Raw genomic sequence first — 14,693 nt, 5'->3', positions numbered from 1 at the left:
AAGGTCATATTTTGATGTTAGGGGTCTCCAACAGCATACTGATATGCATGCAAGGATAAAACACTTTCATTGTCTTTTATAATATGCATTTATTTTTACCGAATTATCCAAGCGACTCCCATTTGAATCACTCAGCAAGAAACTTTGCGTCTTATAAACACAATCAAGCTATAAAATTACACACTGGACCAGCCCTTTAATTCATCTTAAACACGAATGAATGTGCAGAATTTTTCAAATATTTTCAGTACGATTCAAGGTCTAAATAAATATCATCAAAAGAATGACTTGCAGCTTTTGAATGACTTCCACTGCCATATTGTACTGTACATAGCCTGGAACATGTAAATTCTAAAATTCTCAGTCAATTTGTTCCACAGACTAAACCGATTACAACAACTTAAAAGAAACGCATACTCTCAGACACTCGATGTAGTCATTTATTTAATACAAGTTGTTAAATGTACAATCACACTTAGATTTGGTATAAATTAATGTTGGTTAACTTGGAGACGTCAAAGGTGCCGGTGTTCACAATTCCAAATGGTCCACACCTAATAAGCTTCAAAAGACAAAATCTCTATCTGATGATATGTGCACTCTATACAATGTGCCTTTCTGCACTTTCAATCAAAAATATTGCATTAGTAATATATACAATCCCATAATAAAAACAGCTTACAAGAGTTCCAGATGAAGCGGACACATCTTTTTAAAACAAGTTCAAAACACCATGATAACATGAAGATAAAGGCATCACTTTGGCCTACGAGTATATGTCCCATAAGAGGAAAGATAACCCTCTCAATAATATTCTAGCAGTCCACTCACCAGCGGTGGACATCTCCGGGATGGTTTGAAAGGCTGGCAGGTGGTTTCTGAAGCAGGTCTGGACAGGACTCAGCACGAGCAGTTCCCGCAGCCCTTCACACTGTTCATGATCTCCTCCTGCAGCTTCTTGCGCTCCTCTTCTTTCTGCGACACGCGCTCGGGCACAGGCTCAGGCTTGCTTCCGTTGCTCAGAATTCGGCTGTTTTGTGTATTCCACAGGTTGGCATACAGGCTGCCCGGTGTGTCCAGAAGAGTTTGATGATTTCCACGCTCTGCCACCTTCCCCTGAGTCACACAGATGAGAGGAATGAGGAGGAGTTGGATGAGAAAAGACAGGTAGAAAGGAAGGAAATCTACATCATGCTGTCATAGAATGAAGTAATGGAGTTGTCTTTTACAGATTTTCAGCTAGTTATACCTCTTTTCCACACAAAGCTGCTTGGAATTAGCGGTGTACTATAATATCGATAATACATTAAAGATACATATGAACCACCTACCAATCAGTGTTGGGCACATTACTTAAAGTAATTATATTTACTAGTTAATTCTCAAAAATAGTAATGGACTCAGTAGTTGAATTACATCATAATATATGAAAGAAAAAGCCTGGAAAACTTGCTATTTGTAAACAAATTACGAACAGAATGTTGAAAAAAATGGATGAATTATAATGTTGAAATTAAACGTAATGAATTATTATTACAAAACTTTCTACACTATTCTAATGACCGTATTCTCGACACACACAAGCGGGCGCAGCCATTGGAATCTCTTTATTTCAAGACTCTCAATAACTTCCATTTAGATGTTAAACACAGCTCTTTATGCTTGATGTTGCAAACTGATATTTTCGCATTATATTATTGTATTTTTTTATGTACAGTCATTAACAGTTGTTTTTAGAGCAAGTAGTTTGACTTTTTTGGCATTCTGGCAAAAACTAGCTCATTTTCTGCAGAATAAAGTCAATACTTTATGTATAGATCAAAACAAGAGACATCTATAAACATTTTATATAAACTATTCATTTACATTTTTATCATTACATGATCTCTTATAACAAAACCGCATGACTTTTTTTAATGCGCATAGTGGAATTTGTTTGGTAAAAGTGTTTCCATCATAGTTTATAAACATCTTTTCTTATCGAATAAAAAGTTTATCCTACTCAGTTAAGCGCATTTGTTTATTTTTGTTTAAATTTATGCGTATCTTGGCGTTTCCGTCAACCTTTTTTCTGTGCATATCAAAAATGCGCATAAAAACAGGTGGATGGAAACGTAGCTAGTGAAGTCAATTGCAAATTATGTATAAATTATGTAACACCGTATTTTATTGTCAGTAATGGTGTTGTAATAGAGGTAGCAATAATTTGTCTCATTACTCATTCCTGAAAAAGTAATTCCGCTAGCAATTCTGGTTAAAACGATCTTATTACCATTACTACCATTATGATTCGATTTCAATTCAATTTTATTTAACATAATGTAATTTAATACAATTAAAAAGATATATAATTTATGTATTTAACTGTCAGATTAAGCTCAGTTCCTTCAACACTGACAGTAGGAATACAAATAATGTTACCTATAATTCTTGGCTACTATTATACTTATTTTTTAATTTGTTTGTTACAACAATGACTAAAACAACAGACTATTGGAACATTACAACATAAAACTGCTCTTTAATGCATTAAAATCAATAATAGCAATTTTTTTTTTTTTTGTTGACCACAATAGCTATGAGAAATACTCAACTCCATTGCGTGCTTTTGCAACAAAATGTTACAGTTCTATGGTAGTAAATAACAACTTTGATATAGAAACAATCCATACTATAATTAAAACAACCCTTTGCTCTGTAAACAACAATAAACTGTGTATTTTACATCATGGAATTACTATTTTTGACATTGATGTTATAGGTTCGGTTTCCCCCAAAGTCCAACATATGCTGGAATAGTTGGCGGTTCATTCTTCTGTGGTGACGCCGAATAATCAGGGACTAAGCCGAAGGAAAATGAATGAATGATTTACCATTATTAATGTAATTAAAATATTAATCTTTAACCTTTAGTAGGCAACAGTATTTAATTATATGAGATAAATATCAAATTAAACTTCACAGTTTTAACTAAATTGCGTTTAAGTTGTTTGAATAAATAATACAATGTTTAGTTTAAGTAGTTTTGCGCATGTCCCTCGTTTACAGTAATTACATGAATTATATCAGCCAATCGGCCAGATTGATTTTTCAATCACAGCACAAATAAACACTGCTGCCCTCCAGCTGCAATCACCAATAAAACATGTTTCTATATCATATCAACCCTACTTGAAATATATAGCATCATCCTTTCAATGCTGTGTCTCATTTGAGTTAATGTTTCTCTGATTAAATTCCTGTGTGTGGAATCCATTTCATGCTTATATCCCATTCCTTTTTTAGTATCCTTGAGCGCAGAGTAATAAATATGAGATTCACGGCTCCAAAGTTTAAGTAGTTCACTGATGTCTGCAACTAAAATTTTTGTGGGCAAACTGTGACATGTATTTATTCATAATTTTATGAGTTTTTAAAATTCAGATCTGGAAAGCAGGAATAGAGGTATGGCTTAACGTAGTTATTAAATGTAACCTAATAAAGTGTGTTGCTTTCCCAAATCAGAGCAGAAACGTTCGCTTGGACCAAGCACTTTTGCCAAAACACTGCTTACTATTGTATGGCATTTTTTATAGTAATATGTTGCAGGGCAGGGCTGTCAAAATGCTTATTAGCCCATGGGACCGAATGGAGAGAATGTGCTCTTGTGTGTCGGTGAATTTGTTAAGCAGTTAGTTTGTTGAAATCTGCAGGTGCTGTAGTGCTGTCCTATATCTTAGGGGTAAATTTTAAAGCCTTCCCCTTCACACTCTAGTTTTAAGGGCTAAGGGGAAGGGGAGGGGTACAAAAATAGGACTGGGATTGTGTCAGTGGCTCAGATGTGCTCATATGCTTTGTGTTACAATGTGTAAATATTACTATCCTCTATAATTTTAATCATGAAGAAAAAAAATACACAAAAAGTGTATAATAAATATGACTTCAAGCTGTATAGAAGTGTCTTGAAAAATATCTAGTAAAATATTATGTACTGGCATTATGGCAAAGATAAAAATAAATCAGTTATTAGAGATGAGTTATTAAAACTATTATGTTTAGAAATGTGTTGAAAAAAAATCTCTCTGTGACGAAATGGCGAAGTGGCGAAAAAATACACAAAGGGGGGGTGCTAATAATAAGACTTCAACTGTATTTGCTATTATTATTTCATGACTCATGGCTCGTTTCCACTGACTTTACAGAACGGAACGGTTCGGGTCACCTTTATCAGGCTAGCGTTTCCACTATAAAGGGTACCCTTTTGGTGGGCGTGGTGTAAGACAGAAAGTTTTAGTCGCATCATTCTCGCTCGAGGAAATGTCTACAGTAAAGCTGCACAGGTCGTTAACAAATCATATTAAAAGCACTTCTCACAAAACAGATGCTTTACACACATAAATACTTGTGTTTAAATGTTTATTACTAACTTTTCTATGAACAGGAGTTGATTATAACTGCAGATCAATGACAGTGCAAAATAGCCTACTGTAACGTCTGTATAGTTATATAAAATAAATAAATAAATGATTATATATGAACACATACAGACCCTTACAGTTTCCAATATGTTACCAACTACAGAAAAACTACACACAACAGACATTTTGTTCTTAATTAGGTCCAAAACAACACAAAGTATAGCCTACAGTCAGTGAAAACCTCTCATCTGTGTCTGTAATCTTCAGCAGCACATGTCATGTAGCCTCTGTTAGAGAGTAATTCCATCATTCCCAGTTCATATTAGTCCAAAAGGTGATGATAATAATTAAAACCAGGCAGTTTGTTCACATTTGTTGAAGAAATAACGTGCTCCGTTTTTTTTTTCTGAGCTCCACTCTCGCGTTTGTCCTTTTCTTACTGAATGTGTCATTCTTGCGTTTGTCATTTTCTTACGGGATCGGGTTTCCAAAGCACGTCAATAATCAAGCGCACGTTATTATAATCAGCTCAAGAAGTTTGTTATTTCAGATACAGACGCGCGGCGAGCGCAAAGAAGAAGCGAAACCGCTCGTGCGTCAGACTGGCTCGTAAAAAAAACTGTGAGGCACAGGGTAGATTCTGCTCTACTCCATGGCTGTGTGGCTGTTCAACAGGACGATAATATATGAATATATAATTTCTCTGTAATCTCTTGCTGTGTATTTCAAACATGGCGGGTCCTTTGTTTACATTCTGGCTTGTTGTAAGTAAATGACGTATCTCTTCTGTAAACCAATAGCGTTCAGCTGCGCGTCTAGCTGCGCCTTTTGGTACCCTTTCTTGTGTTTGGGACCCTTTCGAAAGGGTCCTGAAAAAGTGGTACGGTACGGTTTGGTTCGGTACGCCTTTTGACAGTGGAAACGGCCATAAAAGCGTACCAAACCGAACCGTACCACTCAGTGGAAACGGGCCATAAATGAAGCTGTGTCTTTGTTTTTGTTTTGTTTTTTTTGCAAATGAAAAGTAAAGCCTGGTAAACCACAGTAATTATAGATGGCTATGGTATAATGTTTAGACCCCAGAACAATAGATTAATGTTCAATGACACTCGTTAAGAGCATGCAGGGTTAACATCCTCTTTTTTCCCACTGGAGAATGAGTTGTTTGAGAATAGAACTGACACACAACAACAATCTGAGGAACGAACATACAAAAAAACAAAACCCAAAGCGTTTATGCAGGTTTAGCTTTGGGATTGTTTCAGGAGGCCAGAGGGTTTTATTCCGCATTTAAGCTGGGTTTCTTTTATCGATGCCTTGATATTCACCAGCATGCCTGGTGCCTGTTGCCTGAGTCACTGTGCAGCTGCATCCAAATTGGAAGAACCAGGCAAAACAAGAGATTTAGGGCCACGGAGGGGCACTGACAGAAAGAGAGCGTGTGTATATTTGAGAAAGGTCTAAGGAGAGCTGAGACACGGAGCAGGGATGCAGCAGTGTGGGTGTACACATGCAGCACTGCCTCTTAAAAGACTGCCAGCAACAAAGCCGAGTATGAAATGAGCTTGCACAATGACAAGTCGATGTGTCTCCCGGCTGTTCGCTAGTCACTTGCATCAATTACGATGCCACTTTTGCCAAGCAAGACTCAAACGCGAATAGTATTTTTAGCGGATATCTCATTTGGATAGCTCGCAATTATGACCCATTTTTAATACTGCTGGGCAAGCACAGCATTTGACTACAGCGTTTGCCTGTGTTCTATGGACCCGAGGTTGATTTAAAATGCTTTTTTTCTTTTTGGACTGCAGCAGCATCACACGCTCCACCCCCCACCCGCATCCAGATTGAAAAGGTCTCCACACATGGGAGACAAACAAAGGTGTCGCTGAGCACTGGGCAAAAGGTATTTCCACTGTTAATGAGCTAAAAATCTCCAGGCCCAGCCCCCGCACACAGCCCTCTTGTCTTACGCTGCTGAAGACACAGTGAGCTTGCTCTTTGTGCTCATGAGCGAGCTGCGCTGGGCCAGCAACTGAAGAATGCATCAAATAGCATTATCTCTACTGCACAAAAAAGGGGAAGACTACATTTGATGCATTGAACACTGGCACCAAGCGAACTTAAAAGAGAAAGAGAATCAAAACATCTAAATGTAAGCCTTAGCACTTTCATTATGATTGTATTATATATTAAATTTGGTAGCTAATGACTCATTATAAAGGCCATTTTTTAAAATTAGTTTATTTAGTTAAACCTTTTTAAGTTACAACATATCTGTGGCATGACTAAATCATCTTTATTATTACATTAACAAAGCTGCCATGAAATTCAAATGCACAATTCCTATATGATACTTCAGTATTTATGACAAGAAGTCTGTAAAATTAAATATCTGTCATATATAGCAGATTTCTTTTCAGAAAGCTAAGAGCAACAAATGCAAAATAAAGTGAGAAACATGGCTTGAGCTATGGCTTACATGTACATTAATTGTCACATTATTAAAGGGGTGGTTCATTATGATATCGGTCACACTATACAATAAGGTTCATTAGTTATTGTTACTTAATGCATTTACTAACATGAACAAACAATGAACAATACATTTACTACAGTATTTGTTTATGTTAGTTAACGTTAGTTGATGAAAATACTGTTGTTCATTGTGAGTTTGTGGTAACTCACGGTGCATTAACTAATGTTAACAAGCATGAGTTTGGATGTTATTAATGCATTAGTAAATTTTCAATTATTATTAATAAATGCTGTACAAGTGTTGTTCATGATTAGTTCATGTTAGTAAACACATTAACTAATGAACCTTAATGTAAAGTGTTACCATGATATCATATTTTAAATTTTAGTTGATGAGGAATGCTGCTGTGTAAACATAAACAACATCTCTAAATGTAATATCCTCAAAGTTCAATGCAAAGGGAGACTTCAAGCAGAGACTTTAAGCACCTGTGCAGCAAAGAGGAGTAGTCCGAGGCGCTGTAATGTTTTAGCAGAGAAACATTTACATGAAACCATGTAAACAACGGGAAATACTGATTGGCACCGCTAACTATTTAGCTATAAATTCATATTTGTTCGTCAACGGCTGTAAACACCCACAATCTTCACCAGTGATGCAGTGTCTCTATCTATGTGGCCGCTTTCCGTGAGTTCTACATCTCAAACAACAAACTTGCAAAAGATAGCCGGCAGCTAGCTCTCTGAAACTCTCACATGGTCGTCCACTGAAGCTAAGCAGGGCTGCGCCCAGTCAGTACCTGGATGGGAGACCACATGGGAAAGCTAGGTTACTGCCGGAAGTGGTGTCAGTGAGGCCAGCATGGGAGGCGCCCAACCTGCGGTCTGTGTGGGTCCTAATGCCCCAGTATAGTGATGGGGACTCTATACTGCTCAGTGAGCACCATCTTTCGGATGGTCCTGGTCCTTACCGAGATCCTGACTCTCTGTAGTCGTTAAAAATCCCATGACTAACAGCTACTGTTTACAAATCGTGTGCTTGTAGGGGTGAGCCGATCCACGAATAACAGCACATTATGTTAGCTGGCCAATTTCTTAGGAACTAAGAAATGTGATGGTTGTTTTCATGTTAACTGAGTAGCTGTATATAATCAAAGTAAGAAACTATGAAACAATAATGTGAATTTTTTTTTTTTTTTTTTTTTTTTTTTTTTTTTTTTTTTTTTTACACAAAGGAAGCATCAGCACACATTGCTTTGAACACACATTTGCATCTTATGAACACAACCAAGCCTTAAAATGACACTGTGGACCACCCCTTTTAGTTTTCTCGCATTTTATTAGAATTTTAAATCAAGCATTCCAGTCTAGACTTAATAGAAATGCGTACCTCAGTGTACAATTTTATGAAACATTGTGAAAATACATTGCTCCAGGTATGTTTTGTTACATGTTTCTGAAAACAAATACACTAGTACAACCCTGTACAACCCTGTACAAAATGAGCTACCGAGCACCCTGACTAGGCCAGAAAAGTTGTCTGTGTGGTGACAGACACTGTAGATTATGCAAATGTATTACATTTAAAAATGAGAGACACCGTTAAGATGTTTGGGGGCATTAATTTGTTGTCTTGCAAAGACCTGCACCAAAAAAAAAAAAACTTTACTCATCAATAATATGTCCTGTTAATACCATTAGTGTGAAAAGAAACAAAAGTTATCATATCATACTGCCCCATATAGCATTAATTTTACCAAGAAACTGAAATCAAATATATGTTTATGTTTAATATGTTTTGTGAGCTGAAGAACGCATTTCTAATGAGTCTGTGTTGCAGCATTCAGTTCCAGAATTAAAAATCAATTTTTGATTTCAAACCCTACTCATGGAACGCTATAATCCTGAAGAGTTAAGTTTGATCGACCACACCAGAAAATTGGATGTTGTCAAATAAATTGCATTTTGTTATTGATTAGAAATGGAGCTTAACCCTGCAGGACAGAAAGGCCTGAAACAGTCCATGTTTAAACTGGAAGCTGAGACAGTCCAGCAGTCTAAAAATACAAGTAATTCAGTAATAAGTAATTAACCAATGTTTCTGATATTTAATGCAATAAAAAACGCATTTAACTGAATCAAATTGAGTATCATATTGAGTGATCTAATTGTTTTTGTCCTAAGCTGTTACATGTGCTTAATAATAATTATACAGATGAATTAAAGTATGTGCCAACAGCCTGGTGACTTGTGGTATTAACTTTTCAGCACGATCAAATCTGTATTCAATTTATTGGCCCAGCATGACTTAAATTCAAGTAAGACTATTTTTGTTTTCTGGAGAATACTGCAATATAATCCTATTTCGAATACTTAATTTATGAAATCTGACTAAATATAACAAGTTCCTTTCCTGCCCAGTAAACTGTGAGGTATACAGACATTTTGAAAACTAGAACACAAACTGTTAGACAAAGCAGAAGCAGCAAACTCATTGCAGGAATGTACTTATGTTGCTCCGAAAAAACATGAGAGATAATGTCATGTCAATGAAAAACTCACCCAAATCCACTCATTTCAAGGGCAACTTTGGAGGATGCAGCCATTATTTAACAAGCTTTTTTACTGACCGACTGAATCTCATCAGGAGAACAATGTACAAGGCCATGTTGGTGGTGAGAGCAGCAAGAGCTTTCTTTTATTGGAATTAAAGAAAGAGAAGTTCAAATAACATGAATACTTTTGTCCGCTGTGTGAACTTCATGAACACTTGAAACAACACTGATCACAACAATTGTTTGCATGTGGACGAAAGCACCACAGTAAATGAAGTTTAATTAAAGTATTATTTAATAAATACATTAATAAATAAAATGTTGAACTACAAGTAGGCCTGTCACAATATCTATTATTTGTACAATATACTGCACCAAAATATATTACGAAATTATAACAATATTGTTGTCATTTTAAAGGGCACCTATTTTGCCCGTTTTCGTGTCTCCAGAATGTGTCTGTAAAGATTCAGCTCAAAACACCCATCAGATTATTTATTATACCTATCAGAAGTTTGTAATTTTCTGCTTTGAACACAATCTAGCTGTTTTTGTTGCCTGTGCCTTCAATGCTAGTTCTCCCCATCCACCCACATGTCTGTCAGAGTGAGCCTCGGCTGTGTCAGATAAACAGCACAGTGACAGACATGAAGGAAGCGGATCTCTGAAAAATACTACAGTAAGAACTTTCCCAATGATTATTTAATGTATTTGTTGTGGATTTAATTCAAGCCTTTCGATGAGTCACACATATAGACTGTAAAATATATGGACGTAGTATCCGTGACGTCACCCATAGGTTTCTGAAGAGCGCAAAAGAAGCCACAAGTAGGCGCGGCCAACCGTCGCCATTTTGTTCACGCGTCATCACACCCACGGCGGGATCCCAAACAAGGGCAAAGAGGCGGAGAGTGAGCGGAGCTACAGACAACTGCTAGCATTTAGCTTAGACCTGGTTCAGACACACTTTACTTTGGGAGAACGCTTAATACTTTATCACCTGTGACTCGTTTGTATTCTGACCACTTGTGCTTGGTTGTACACTATATTAATAAAGTGTTTAGACTTTTAAAAACACTGCTGTAATACATTGAGCCACTAAACATTGTTCTCATGACGTTTTTCAACCGGAGGAAAACGCGAATTACTTCCAAACACTTCAGATATAGTCTGTGTTAGTTAATGTAAGACTATTGATGAAATCCAGCATAACACTGTATGACAACACTTCAGATGACTGTTCTAGAACCTACAGCTAATCAATCTGACAGATTCAGAAGTGCATTACAGCTCTAAATATAAATATAAACCATAAATGATCTTAAATAAAACAAATACATGTATAGAGATGGTATATAAGTATATAACTTTACTCACATGGGAAACGGAGGCCACGTGAATGGTTTGTGAGCACAATTAAGTTCACTCAGCATGCCATGCCATCTAATAATTGTAGGAAACAAGTCCAAAAGGCAGTCGACAGTGTAAAGCCACACAAAACAACACAGAAATACGATAAATATGCCGAGTTCAGTGGCTAATCTGCAGGATTCAGCTGAGGTGACGTGACGGTGACCAACGAGACCAAGCTGTCACTCAAGTGGCCACTCCCTTAATTATGCAAACTTAATATAACTTAATATAAAAGAAACGGATGAGTTATAAAAAAATTCACCCCCCTCACAGTTGTCATGAAGGGTAATATTACCTGTATTAACCAAAATCTTTTTTGTACCAGGCTGTAAACACCTTTTTTTCTGCTGTAAAGTTGGCCATTCTAACAGTGGGCTCAATTGAAATTTGCTCTGTTTTGGAGCCAGGAGCGGCCAGGACTAGCGGAATTTCGCATGAATTGCAGTTTTAGTTACTTTCGTATTGGCTTCCTGAGTTAGAGCGGGAGGTTGCCGCTTGGTCACACACAATGACAGACACACACACACAGTGCACATGTTTGTTTTTGCATAGCAAATGAGACAGAATGCACATTAAATAAACTGCTGTATAGACATCCATAAAATGTATGTACATAATAAACCTGATTTAACATCCACAATCTGGAATTGAATTATCTTCTTTTATAATTGTACTAGTACGCAGCTGTGGTGAGACGGTAAAAGTGCTGTAATTCATTACAAACATGCACTACTTTAAAAACGTTTTGAACTTGTGAAACTCATTCTTGATCACATTTGATGATCACAGAGAGCTGAACAGATCTTTTAATCCCAGTTGCTTTGCGCACGCCCTGTCTTGTTGATATAATTATACACATTACTACGGAAACATGTTAATACGCGGCTGTCAATCAATTCGATGGGCTTGGAAACTGCACTCCTACGTCACATTGTGGTGGGCCTCAAAATGAGAGGGATTTAGATCCTATGTTAACGTCAGGAAATTATATAAAAAAAAATAAAATAAAAAGAAAAAACACTGTGTTTATATCAGTCCAATATGACTGTAGACACACTATACCTACACACAGTTCTGCCCAAACAGCTTACAAAATATGATTTTCATCATAGGTCCCCTTTAAGGTCCCCTTTTTATTTTATCTCACTTATTGTAAAATGACAGAATGACAATATAATGTCATCACAAGCAAATGCACTCTTCCAAATAACACATAATATTTTATTCTTAAAAACATTTAATTGAATTACAGTCATTTTAACAATTTAATAATTAGGCACTGGACTCAGAATCTGAAAATGTAATCCCAAAATATTTTAAAAAGTAACAGAGGCTGCGACATCTGCTACCAGATCTATTTTCAGTTGTCATACACCCACATGAAAATATACCAAAGTAATTTATAGTCAAGTGAATACTATATTTACTGTGTTTCTTAACCATACTGACACCTTCAATAAGGATAGAGATGTTGCCAGAATGATTATTTTATGTATGAATGAAATCATATATTGGATCACCAAAAATGATTGAGGTCATGTCCATGTGTTGTGCGATAAGTCGATATATTGATTATTGTGACAGGCCTAACTACAAATTAACAAATGTTGCAAAGTAGCCTTCCTTTTTGCGAATTGTAGCCTCAGTTTTCTGTTATAAGCTGACAGGAGTGGCACCCGGTGTGATCTTCAGCTGGCATAGCCCATCTGCCTCAAGTTTTGATGTGTTGTGCATTCAGAGATGCTCTTCTACATACCTCGGTTGTAACGAGTGGTTATTTGAGTTATTGTTGCCTTTCTATCAGCTTTAACCAGTCTGGCCATTCTCCTCTGACCTCTGGCATCAACAAGACATTTGGGCAGACAGAACTGCCATTCACTGGATATTTTCTTTTTCAAACCATTCTGTGTAAACCCTAGAGATGGTTGTGCATGAAAATCTTAGTAAATCAGCAGTTTCTGAAATACTCAAACCAGCCCGTCTGGCATCAAAAACCATGCCAAAGTGACTTAAATCACCTTTCCTCCCCATTCTAATGCTCAGTTTGAACTGCAGGAGATCACCTTGACCATGTCTACATGCCTAAATGCATTGAGTTGCTGCCATGTGATTGGCTGATTAGATATTTGTTAACAAGGAGTTGGAAAGGTGCACCTAATAAAGTGGAATCTGAGTCTACAACTAATATTTTATCAGCAGTAACTCTGACGCCTCTGTCTTATTACACTATAAGCAACATACATTTACATCAAAAATTAACCCAGTGGTCGAGTTACACTAATGAGACACGGCACCTATTCATAGTGTCATAAGTATGTCAGTTGGATGTGCTTTCAAGTCTTGCCGGTTAAGCATTTAATTTGCACGCTGCTACACACTTTTTTTCTCTCAAGCATGTACAACTGAAACATGCAAGCACACACTACAAAGCGCATCAAACCCAGTCTCATTACAGGAATAGGTTATCTTTCATGTTTGATCACGCTAAAACTGTCAAAACCACACTAGATTTACTTATAAACACAGCGGGTTATGTCTAAGTGAACACTTTAGAGAAAAACGTATATGTGACGATGTGTGATGGTCATAAAGTGACAGCAAACTAATAGACAAAAAACATTGCTGCTTGTCATTAAGGAAAAATTCAAGCAGAAATTTCATCAATATTTCATCACTCTGATTATGTCCCAAAATCTGAAAACAAAAACAAAACAAAAAAACGATGTTTTGAAGAATGTGGGTGACAAAACAAATAAAGATACTCAAGCAGCAGTTACTCCAGCAATTGTTGGTTTACCCGCATTGGTCAAATTAACTTATGTTTAGCAAATAAACTCTTTCAGGTTGGAAAAAAAGGGGTCGCTGCACAATTTTTACAATCAAATTTTAAACTTAAAGACCTTTATAACTGAAATAAAATTTTATACTCTACCTGCACAATATGGACAAAAAAGTAAATAACTATATTTGCTGATATTTTTGGATGTAAATATATTTATTACTTTTAACAGTGTTGGGAAGTATCGTCGCTACTAGCTTAACTACATTTCTCAGTAGCGTGTCTAAATCAAATAGCTTTTAGCAGTAATAGCAGTAGTGAAGCTATTTTATTAGTTAAGTAGCGCAGTAGCGCCCACACAAGCTACATTTACAGATCACGGATTAATAAGTGATAGCACCGACATTCACAAAGCTGCGAGGCCGGTGTCTAGCCGATGAAAGTAAATCCATGATGGATCAATGAGTATTTCTTCTTCTTCCCGTTTTACGGTGTTCAACAGCAAAATTTTTGGTGCCACCTCTGGTTGGTGAGATTTTTCTGGGATCAGTACTTTACTCCACTATTTATTTTTTTTTAACAACTTTTTACTTTTATTTCTTACATTTTTTACAAACACCTTGCATTTTTTTTAATCAGGCTTGTTATTTTCGTTTTCACGTGTTTGGTGGCGCGATCTATATTATTTCTTGTCATTCATGTTCATACACTCGAAATAATAAAAGGTCTACAGAATATTTTTTAATGTCAGGCTTCAGCCACTGTTTAATCTCGTCTTCCTAAAACCAGGAGTATGCAAACTTACATTTTCCCATTTTGCTGTCTGTTTCGATCTATGGTTCTGCTACGAGTGGAGAGCGTCACATCACCTTCCTGTGTGACATCACCTGGACGAAGGAGCTTTGCCGGACGCTCCCCAGCCCAAAACCAATTGGGTGGATCGAGCACACCGTTGTTAATATTAGAAGAAAAATAACTATATTTATGCTTTTTTGGAGTTTTTGAACAAAATTTAAGACCATATAAAAATATAATTAATACTTTTAATACCTTTTAAGGGCCTTCGTGTTC

At 36.6% G+C, this 14,693-nt stretch overlaps 1 protein-coding gene across 2 annotated transcripts in view; it reads right to left on the bottom strand.

The window, feature by feature from the left end:
• Positions 1-416: 416 nt before the first annotated feature.
• abcb7 (ATP-binding cassette, sub-family B (MDR/TAP), member 7) overlaps positions 417-14,693 on the bottom strand; it is a 92,402-nt gene continuing 78,125 nt past the window's right edge. The window contains 1 exon segment of one of the 2 annotated variants that reach the window (NM_001423974.1): positions 417-1,116. In NM_001423974.1, the coding sequence (NP_001410903.1) occupies positions 901-1,116 (216 nt within the window). In that variant the 3' untranslated portion in view covers positions 417-900. 2 annotated transcript variants of the gene reach the window in all.

The sequence above is a fragment of the Danio rerio genome, chromosome 14 (assembly GCF_049306965.1).
Source record: "Danio rerio strain Tuebingen ecotype United States chromosome 14, GRCz12tu, whole genome shotgun sequence".
In the NCBI taxonomy this organism is placed as follows: domain Eukaryota; kingdom Metazoa; phylum Chordata; class Actinopteri; order Cypriniformes; family Danionidae; genus Danio; species Danio rerio.
This window is presented reverse-complemented; position numbering and strand designations above follow the sequence as displayed.